Genomic DNA, 10,595 nt, shown 5'->3' with positions numbered 1-10,595 from the left:
GGATGTGGAAAGCTGCAGGGACGCGCAATAAATATTGCAAGATTTAATCCGACTGTTTCCAATGCCGGCTTTACGTTCTTCCCCGGTTTTCCTCTCAATGCCCGTTTGCCATTCCTCCCTGCAAACGACCACAAAAGAAATAAATCCTTGCAATAAGCAAGCACGTGCTTTCAATTTCGCCGCTACTAAGATTGTTGGCCGAGCAGGTACAAAAACAGCCAGGGAAATGATTGAAGCCTGGGAAACGGGCCCGTTGTCAGTCAACAGGAGTGCTGATTTACCAGCAGCATATCAGATAACTTAGGAGGCGAGGACTTGGCAGCAGATGACAATAGCCACCCATCAACCCCCCCAATCAACAACTGAAAAGCCACACACAACAGGCACCACATAAATATCACACAAAGAATAGCCCAAAGCACGTACTCTGCTAGAGAAAAGTTCTCTGAGGAGGGTGCTCCAGCACGAGTCCCTGTGGTCCCAGTGACTGACCCGGGTTGGATCCTGTGAAATAAATCTAGTATGCTGGATTTGTTTGGATTATGTACAAGCCGGCCCACTCCAGCAGGGCAATTCTGAGTGGCATGCGACAATCACTGAGCAGAAACTCAGAGGGAAAAAAAACAGATGCCACCACACCAATTAAATGGCAATTGAAACTAAATATATATATATGTAAGGAACCTTAGAGCTACTATTGCTGAAAAATTAGTTTTCCTTATTCTGAGGCTGGAAACAGCCCAGAACTGTACAGGTGGTTCTCCACTTACCACACTTCATTTAGTGACTGTTTAAAGTTACAACGACACTGAAAAAAGTGACAGTTTTTCACACATACGACCGTCGCAGCAACCCCATGTTCCCATGATCAAAATTCGGATGCTTGGTAATAGAGTCAGACTTATGGATGCTTGCAGTGCCCCGGGCTCATGGGATCCCCCTTTTGTGATCTTCTGACAGTGGGGAAACCAGATTCTCTTAAGAACCATGAATATATATTAGTAAGAAGAAGACTATCGAGCAATTAATTCTCAGGAATTCTGGGAGTTGGTCCACGAGTCATAAAAGAGCCAAGGTTGTCTACCCCTGGCATAGCTATTTCCTTTTTTTTTCTTTCTTTCTGGCAGCTGATGCAGCAGCAGACGGTCCTCTCGGCTTCCCACGGTAGTTTTCTCAGTCCCAGCCTCACTTTTTCGCCGTGCCACATCCAGCAGATTGGCACCGTCAGCTTGAACGGCCTGCCAGCTGCTCCGATTGCACCAACCTCAGGTACATGTGGCTGCAGGGTTGATGAACCCAAAAGCGGACGGGAGGAGGTGCCAGCCCGAGGGAACCAGGCTGCAGGTTTCGTTTCATTTCATTTCATTCGATACGACTGTCTGACTCTGGTTGAGAAGAATTGAACTGATTGAGAAGTGTAAAACCAGCCTTGGAATATTGCATCCAGTTTTGGTCGCCACAATATAAGAGGAGAGCCAGACAGGAAGATGGCTCTGGAAGAAAAGAGAGCGAGCACGTGTAGGGAGTGGGTTTTTATACCCTCTGGAGTCTTTTGTTTGGAGTTGTTTCCTGTTCCTGTTTGAGGCTATTTCCTGTGTCATGTATTCTGACCGAGTCTGGCTGTGCCCTTTGGCATCTGTGGGTTAATCCTATTACCTCCTGTCTTAGAGTTTGGGTGGGGTAGGTAGATTTTAGGTGTCTTTGCCTTCTTAATCTTCTAGCTTCAACCTTCCTGAATGGTTTACATCTGCATTTCTACAGAGCTGGTTTCTGCTTGGGGGAGGGAGACTTGGGGCTATTAAGAAAAAACTGCTTTTCTGCCTCTTTAAGATCCTTTGAGGAAATATATTTCCCTGCCCTTTTAATATTTCCTTCTCTGGGGGGGCTGACCTCCCACAGAAGGTAAGGAAAGGGGGAGGGAGGGAGGGGGATGAAAAGTAAACATAAAAGGATAAGATGATGACATAATAGAGAGACAATGAAAAGGACAGAAAAAGAAAAAGAAGTAAAAAAGGAGGGACGAGGGAGAGAAAATGGAGGAAGAGAAGGAGTGTTGGAGAAGGAAGAAAGAAGGAGGGAGGAAGGAAGGAAGAAAGAAAAGAAAAGAAAGAAAGAAAGAAAGAAAGAAAGAAAGAAAGAAAGAAAGAAAGAAAGAAAGAAAGAAAGAAAAAGATGAAAGCGAAGGGAGAGAGGGAAGGAAGGAAACTAGAGGAAGGAAGGAAGGAAGGAAGGAAGGAAGGAAGGAAAGAAAGAAAGAAAGAAAGAAAGAAAGAAATGAAAGTGAAGGGAGAGAGGGAGGAAAGGAAAGAAACTAGAGGAAGGAAGGGAGGGAGGGAAGGAGGGAAGAAAAAGAAAGAGAAAGAAAGATGAAAGCGAAGGGAGGGAGAGGGAAGAAAGAAAGAAAGAAAGAAAGAAAGAAAGAAAGAAAGAAAGAAAGAAAGAAAGAAAGAAAGAAAGAAAAAGAAAAGCACCATCTTTTCCTCCTCCTGTCTTTTTATGTCTCCCTCCTGCAGGGTTACACTCACCTCCTCTGCTGGGCACAGCTGCTGTCCCAGGACTGGTCACCCCTATCAGCAACAGCTTTGCAGGAATGGTGGCCATTCCCAGCAGCCACCCTGCCTTGGAGACGGTTTATGCAAACGGGCTGGTCCCCTGCACAGGTAGGACCAAAAGGGGGAGGCTGCGGGCCAGTCTCTCTCCCCCCCCCCGGGGGGAGGTTCATGTAGAGGTGAGGAACCACGACCATTTTTCACAGCAACAACCTTTGCAGCCATCCCCAAGGTCACGTGGTCAAAATTCGGAAGCTTGGCAACCGGTTCATATTTACGACAGTCGCAGTCTCCCGGGATCACACGATCCTCTCTTGCGACCTTCTGTCAAGCAGAGTCAAGAGGGAAGTCAGATCCACTTAATCAACCGTGTTACTAACTTAACAAACGAAGTGATTTGCTTAACACTGTGGCAAAAAGGTTGCAAAACGGGGCAACAACTCACTTAACAACCGTCTCACTTAACAACGGACGTTTCGGCTCAATGGTGGATGTAACTTGAGGACTATGTGTGGCAGCTTCCCTTGAGCAATGGTGGATATCATGGGTGTGTGTGTGTGTGTTGGGCCTTCTCTTTTTCATCTTGGTTTTCTCAATATTATTTTGAACCTGCAAAGTTTAATCAAATGTTTTTTTAAAAAAACGACAACATACAAGTGTTGGAATTTCAAACTCCATTGGTTCGGATTTTCCCCCCTCCGTTTTCCTCGTACAACTATTTTTGTCAGTTTTTCTAATCCTTAAAAAAAAGAAGAAGAAATCAAATCTCTCTCTCTTTTTTTAGCCCAAAACTCGTCCGTTGCTGAGACCTTGCATCCGACTTTCACGGGAGTCCAACAATATGCAGGTAACATGGCTGAAGTAATCCTGTTCGGATGGTTTTCCCCTGGCTGTAATGGGGGGCTTTGGGGGAGAGGGAAGAGGGTTAAAGGGCAGTTTGGGAAGAGGGACTGAGAGGCAGTGAAGGCACCAGGATAGAAGCCAGGAGACAGTGAGTTCTAGTCCCGCCTTAGGCATGAAAGCCAGCTGGGTGACTTTGGGCCAATCACCAGGAGATGGTGAGTTCTAGTCCTGCCTTAGGCATGAGAGCCGACTGGGTGACTTTGGGTCCATTACCTGGGGATTGTGAGTTCTAATCCCTCCTTAGGCATGAGAACCGGCTGGGTGACTTTGGGCCAATCACCAGGAGATGGTGAGTTCTAGCCCCGCCTTGGGCCAGTCCCCCTCTCTCAGCTCATCTGACCTCACAGGATGGTTGTGAGGAAAATAGGAGGAATGAATATTAGGTCTTTTCGCTGTCTTTTGCTATTTATACTGTAAAAATAATGAAGATGGGATGAAAAAAAATCTAAAATTAAAAAGTGTTCTAAGTCTGGTGGGAAGGAGAGGGAGAGAGAGAGAGAGAGAGAGAGACAGGGAGAGGGGGGGGAGAGGGAGAGGGAGAGAGAGTAGATAGATAGACAGTTCTCTATTCTATTCTATTCCATTCCATTCCATTCCATTCCACTCCACATATTCTATTCTGTTCTGTTCTGTTCCATTCCGTTCCGTTCCACTGCACATATTCTATTCTATTCTATTCTATTCTATTCTATTCTATTCTATTTTATTCCATTCCATTCCATTCCATTCCACTCCACATATTCTATTCTATTCTGTTCTGTTCTGTTCTGTTCTGTTCCGTTCCGTTTCGTTCCATTCCATTCTATTCTATTCTATTCTTATTCCTTATTCTATTCTATTCTATTCTATTCTATTCTATTCTATTCTATTCTATTCTATTCTATTCTATTCCACTCCACATATTCTATTCTGTTCTGTTCCGTTCCGTTCCATTCCATTCTATTCTATTCTATTCTATTCTATTCTATTCTATTCTATTCTATTCTATTCTATTCCATTCCATTCCATTCCACTCCACATATTCTATTCTATTCTATTCTATTCTATTCTATTCTATTCTATTCTATTCTATTCTATTCCATTCCATTCCATTCCACTCCACATATTCTATTCTATTCTATTCTATTCTATTCTATTCTATTCTATTCTATTCTATTCTATTCTATTCCATTCCATTCCATTCCATTCCATTCCATTCCATTCCACTCCACATATTCTATTCTATTCTATTCTATTCTATTCTATTCTATTCTATTCTGTTCTATTCTATTCTATTCTATTCTGCTGAAATGGGAATTTATTCACTGGTGACCTCCGTCTCCTTCCTTCCACCCCTTGCAGCTGTCTATCCTGCCACTGCCATCACCCCTGTCGCACAGGCCATCCCTCAGCCTCTTCCAATAATTCAGCAGCAACAACGAGAAGGTAGGTAGGTCTTCTCCTGCAGGGACATGACGGGAGAAGAGGAGCAGGCAGCCTGTGTTTTTGATGCTGGTGGAGACCCCCCCAAAATGTCCTGGACTAAGGTCCCTTACAAAGCAGGAAGTCTGTCTAATTGTGTCCGTACTCCATCACTGGTAGATCTGGCTGGGGAAGTGTGCTCAGATGGAACTGATTTTATTCTTGTTCATTCCTAAAACGTCTACCCCGGTGCTCCATTCCAGCTGGCACATAATTTAAACCCATGGCAACCCCACCACGTTATCTACCCTACTGGTAGATAAGGCAGGTCTAGACTTTGTCCGACCCATCGCGACCCCACAAAGTCGTGTCCGACCCATCGCGAAGTCGTGTCCGACCCATCGCGACCCCATCGCGACCCCATTCCTCCAGGCCTTCCTGTCCTCTACCATCTTCTGGAGTCCCTTTAAGCTCACGCCTACTGCTTCAGTGACTCCATCCAGCCACCTCCTTCTCTGTCGTCCCCTTCTTCTCTTGCCCTCCATCTTTCCCAGCATTAGGCCCTTCTCCATTGAGTCCTTCCTTCTCATTAGGTGGCCAAAGGACTTGAGTTTCAACTTCAGGATCTGGCCTTCTAAAGAGCAGTCAGGGTTGATCTCCTCTAGGACTGACCGGTTTGATCGCCTTGCAGTCCAGGGGACTCGCAGGAGTCTTCTCCAGCACCAGAGTTCAAAGGCCTCCATTCTTTGGCGCTCAGCCTTTCTCATGGTCCAACTTTCACACCCATACGTTGCAACTGGGAAAACCATGGCCTTGACTATGCGCACTTAACATCTCCCAAATGGACGCTCCCAAAGCCCAATTTCCACAATCCTTTGGAAACCCGCCGGAGAAATGCTGGCCCATATGCAGGAATGTAGGATGCTCTACAACAGGGTTCTCCAAACGTGGCAGCTTTAAGACTCGTGGACTTCAACTATGGCCGGCTGAGGAATTCTTGGATTTGAAGTCCACGAGTCTTAAACTTGCCACGTTTGGGAGAGCCTTGGCCTAAGGAAATGCAGCCTTTCCAACCGATGTGATGCAATTGTAAGTCCCAGAACGACCCAGTAGGAAAGTCATTTCTGAAATACGACATTACAGCTGTTGTATCAGCAACTTCTGGGCGCTAACAAAACCAATGTTGAGCTGGTCCTGTTGGGTCAGCAGACAGATTCCTTGGGTAGAATTTAAGGGAGGTGACCAAATCCTATTGTTCTATCCCAGTCTATAGCCGTCCTTGTTAAAGGCACAAGGACCAAACCCCTGTTGAGAAAATAGGCTGGAGACTTAAAACAAAACAAACCCCTTTTAATATGGGTGACAAACCTGCCAAATAGTCCAGAAACAAAAGCAGCAAAACGCAATCCAAATGGAGGAAATTGTCCACACGAAACACGATGCAAACAGAAAAGTAGTCACCGGCAATACTAACAGAACATGATCCCATGAAGTACTTTGCAACGGTTGCCTTCAGCAACCAGCACCGCCCACACCCTCCCTTTTTATACAGCAGTCCCAAGGCATTGCCTCTCAGTGCCTTCTCCTCTTCCCCTGGAGTTGTCGTATTGACTGCTGCTGATCTGCTCTCGCTAATTGCCGGCGTGTACAAGCATCAATCAGCATGTCCATCAGGTGTGAGTCCTCCAAGTCTGACTCATTCTCCCCACACAGCTGAGCTTCATCAGGAACACGACTGGAGGGCCCAGGCTCTTCCTCAAACCGTGAGTCCTGTAATTCATCAGAGCCTCCCTCTGACCCTGATGGCCCTTCAAATGCCTCCTCCACCTCCTCCTCAGATTCCCCAGACTCAGCTGTTGGGAACACAGGCTGGCACGGAATCACGACACCTATTACATGATTTGCTGCAACTCTGAAGGTTGCTGGAAGTGATCCGAAGCTGAGCTGTTATATGGCAGAGCCATATAATGAATTCCTGATTTGGGGACATCTCTGAGCAGAGTCTGGATAGGTAGGCACTTCAGGGTGGGCTTTTGCATTGGTCTCCGTACCCCTTTGAAACGCCACGATGTTATGTGAAGATTTAACAATGTAAGTGGGCAATGTTTCTTCACATTTGATAATCCTCGGCTCTGGTTTAAGCTCCGAAGTAGATCTTAACGAGCGAAGAGACAGAGAAACAAATCTGTGGTCATCTTCTCATCTTTAATGGCCAAGCAGGGATCAGAACTTAAACCTCCCAAATCCTGGATAATCTGGATTAGGTTAAAAACGGAGGTAGCTAGATTGTGATTTATGCTCTTGCCTTAATATGTGAAGGGAACCAGGTTATGGCCTGAAGCTCTGGTATGATTTTGTTTGCTTAGGAATAATAATAATAATAATAATAATAATAATAATAATAATAATAATAATAATAATAATAATAATAATAACAACAACAACAACAACAACAACAACAACAACAACAACAACAACAATAAAGTTGGAAGGGACCTTGGAGGTCATCTAGTCCAACCCCCTGCTCAGGCAGGAAACCCTATACCATTTCAGACAAATGGCTGTCCAGTCTCTTCTTAAAAACCTTCAGTGGTTGGAGCATTCACCGCTTCTGGAGGCAGGTTGTTCCACTGGTTAATTGTTCTAACTGTCAGGAAGTTTCTCCTTAGTTCTAGGTTGCTTCTCTCCTTGATTTAGTTTCCATCCGTTGCTTCTTCTCCTGCCTTCAGGCGCCTTGGCTTGACTATACATTAAGTAAAAGCAGACAGTACTGTTCATCCAGCTTTAACACAGGTGGTCCTTGACTTACCTGTCTTAAAGTTCTTGAAGTTGAGAAACAGTGGTTTAGACTGCATTTTGATGTCATCTTTTCCCCTTCAGACAAAACCCACTCGGTTTTAACCCACACTACGCATTGTCTTTTCCAACTACAGGTCCAGAAGGCTGCAATCTCTTCATCTACCATCTGCCCCAAGAGTTTGGGGACAACGAACTGATGCAAATGTTTCTTCCCTTTGGGAATATCATTTCCTCCAAAGTGTTTATGGATCGGGCCACGAACCAGAGCAAATGTTTCGGTGAGTGAGCAGGGAGGGAGGGAAGGAAGAAGGAAAGATGGGAGGCAGGGAGGAAGGAAGGAAGGAAGGAAGGGGGGGGAGGGGGGGAGGAAAAAGAGATGGAAGGCAGGGAGGAAGGAAGGAAAGAAGAGGAAAGGAGGGAGGAAGAAAGGAAAGAAGGAAAGAAGAAAGGAGGGGAGGGAGGAAGGAAGGAAGGAAGGAAGAAAGGAGGGGAGGAAGGGAGGGAGGGAGGAAAGAAGAGGAAGGGAGGGAGGGAGAGAGGGTGAGAGGGAGGTCGGAAGAAAGGAAGGAAAGAAGGAAGGAAGGAGGAGGGGAGGGAGAGAGGGAGGGAGGAAGAAAGGAAAGAAGAAAGGAGGGGAAGGAGGGAGGAAGGAAGAGAAGGAGGGGGGAGGGAATGAGGAAGAAAGGAGATGAAAGGCAGGGAGGAAGGAAGGAAAGAAGAGGAAAGGAAGGAGGGAGAGAGAGAGAGAAGACGGACGAAGGAAGGAAGGAAGGAAGGAAGGAAGGAAGGAAGGAAGGAAGGAAGGAAAGAAAGATCTCCCATGGGGGAGAAGTAGGAAACTGAGGGAAATAACCTTCAGGTAATGTTGTGTAGCTTTGAAAAACACAAGTTGTGCATATCATTAAGAAGAGAGACGGGCGACAGGTGTGGTAAACATTTTGAGGTCAGGATATCCCCGTTTTGGAATCCTAGCTCCAAAAGTCCATCGTAGACCAACTAGATCCCTCTGGGTGCTTGCAAGCAAGAGATGGACCCCTAAATCTCTCTTCCATCATTCATCTACAGCTGGTACAGGTAGTCCTCGATTTATGACGGGTCACTTAGTGACTGTTCGAAGTTCCAATGGAGCTCCCTAGGACCTCCCTATAACCTGAATTCGAAATTCTGACGGTCAGGCCCCCTTGGTGGTCATGTGACCGAACTTGGGGCACTCTTCAACAGGACCCCCCCATTTACGGCCCTTTCCAGCGTCCCAAGGTCACGTGACTGGGTTTTACCACAGTTTTGCTGAAAACGGCCCTTCACTTCCTGTTTGGGGCAAAACCACACCCACAGCAAAGCATTGGTTTGCTTAACAACTGCAGTGTTCCCTTAACGCAGGGGTCTTCAAACGTAGCCCTTTTATGACTCGTGGACTTCAACTCCCAGAATTCCTGAGGCAGCCATGCTGAGGAGAAATGGAGAGGTTTCCAAGCTGAGCCATGCTGGCTCAGGAATTCTGGGAGTTGAAGTCCACGAGTCATAAAAGAGCCAAGGTTGCCTACCCCTGGACTAGGACGAAGATTAAGAGCAGGGGTCTTCAAACTTGACCCTTTTATGACTCGTGGACTTCAACTCCCAGAATTCCTCAGCCAGCCATGCTGAGGAGAAATGGAGAGGTTTCCAAGCTGAGCTATGTTGCCTCAGGAATTCTGGGAGTTGAAGTCCACGAGTCATAAAACGGCCAAGGTTGCCTACCCCTGCCTTAACGAATACAGGTAGTCCTCGACTTACAAATATTCCTTCAGTGACCCTTCCAAGTTACAGTGTTGTTGAAAGCAGTGACTTCTGACCGTTTTTCACACTTACAACCTTTGCAACATCCTCCGTGATCACGCGATCAAAATTCAGAGGCTTGGCAACTGACTCATACTTAGGACGGTTGCAGCGTCCTGGGGTCACGTGATCCCCTTTTGCAACCTTCTGACAGGCACAGTCAAGGGGGAATGCCAACTCACTTAACAACTGTGTTCCTAACTTAACGACTGTGTTCCTAACTTAACGACCGCAGTGATTCACTTAACAACTGTGGCAAGAAAGGTCGTAAAATGGGGCAAAACTCACTTAACAATTGCCTTGCTTAGCAGTGGAAATTTGGGGTTCAATTATGGACTGGGGGGGACGTGATAGCAGTCTTCCAATATCTGAGGGGCTGCCACAAAGAGGAGGGGGGGGGTCAATTTATTCTCCAAAGCACCAGAAGGCAGGACGAGAAACGACAGATGGAAACTAATCCAGGAGAGAAGCAACCAGGAATTAAGGAGAAACTTCCTAACAGTGAGGACAATTAACCAGTGGAACTGCCTGCCTCCAGAAGCTGTGGGTGCTCCATCACTGGAGGTTTTTAAGAAGAGATTGGACAGTCACTTGTCCGAAATATGACTGACCTGTTTTACCACTGTCACTAGTTTCAACCGTGATGGGCTGGCTCCACTACGGTCGTAACTCGAGGACTAGCTGTCCCTTCAAACACTCAGAGACACATGCACCCCCACCAAACAAGCACCTGAGGTATTACAAAATGGATCCTTTCTCTCCTTTCTCAAGGCTTTGTGAGTTTCGACAATCCGTCCAGTGCCCAAACTGCCATCCAGGCCATGAATGGATTCCAGATCGGGATGAAAAGGCTAAAGGTCCAGTTGAAACGGCCAAAGGATGCTGGCCAGCCCTACTGACAGGTGATTGGGGGGGGGGAGGCAAGGAAACCGATGGTCTTGCACAGGGGTCTTCAAACTTGGCCCTTTGATGACTTTGTGGACTTCAACTCCCAGAATTCCTCAGCCAGGCACGCTGGCTGAGGAATTCTGGGAACTGAAGTCCACAAAGTCATCAAAGGGCCAAGTTTGAAGACCCCCCCCCTGGTCTTGCAGGTAAAACAAGGAGCTTGAATGCCTTGACAAATCC

The 10,595-nt window shown here is 46.4% G+C and overlaps 1 protein-coding gene across 1 annotated transcript in view; it reads left to right on the top strand.

Moving 5' to 3' along the window:
- CELF5 (CUGBP Elav-like family member 5) overlaps positions 1-10,366 on the top strand; it is an 89,862-nt gene extending 79,496 nt beyond the window's left edge. Inside the window, exons 7-12 of the mRNA XM_015828019.1 lie at positions 1,128-1,269; positions 2,514-2,660; positions 3,334-3,396; positions 4,794-4,877; positions 7,787-7,930; positions 10,239-10,366. Coding sequence (XP_015683505.1) covers positions 1,128-1,269; positions 2,514-2,660; positions 3,334-3,396; positions 4,794-4,877; positions 7,787-7,930; positions 10,239-10,366 — 708 coding nt within the window. The remainder of the gene's footprint in view (positions 1-1,127; positions 1,270-2,513; positions 2,661-3,333; positions 3,397-4,793; positions 4,878-7,786; positions 7,931-10,238) is intronic.
- The last annotated feature ends 229 nt before the right edge of the window (positions 10,367-10,595 follow it).

Source organism: Protobothrops mucrosquamatus, unplaced genomic scaffold (assembly GCF_001527695.2).
Source record: "Protobothrops mucrosquamatus isolate PMUCROS unplaced genomic scaffold, P.Mucros_1.0 scaffold4159, whole genome shotgun sequence".
NCBI lineage: Eukaryota > Metazoa > Chordata > Lepidosauria > Squamata > Viperidae > Protobothrops > Protobothrops mucrosquamatus.
Note: the sequence above shows the minus strand (reverse complement) of the source record. Positions and strands in the feature narration are given on the sequence as shown.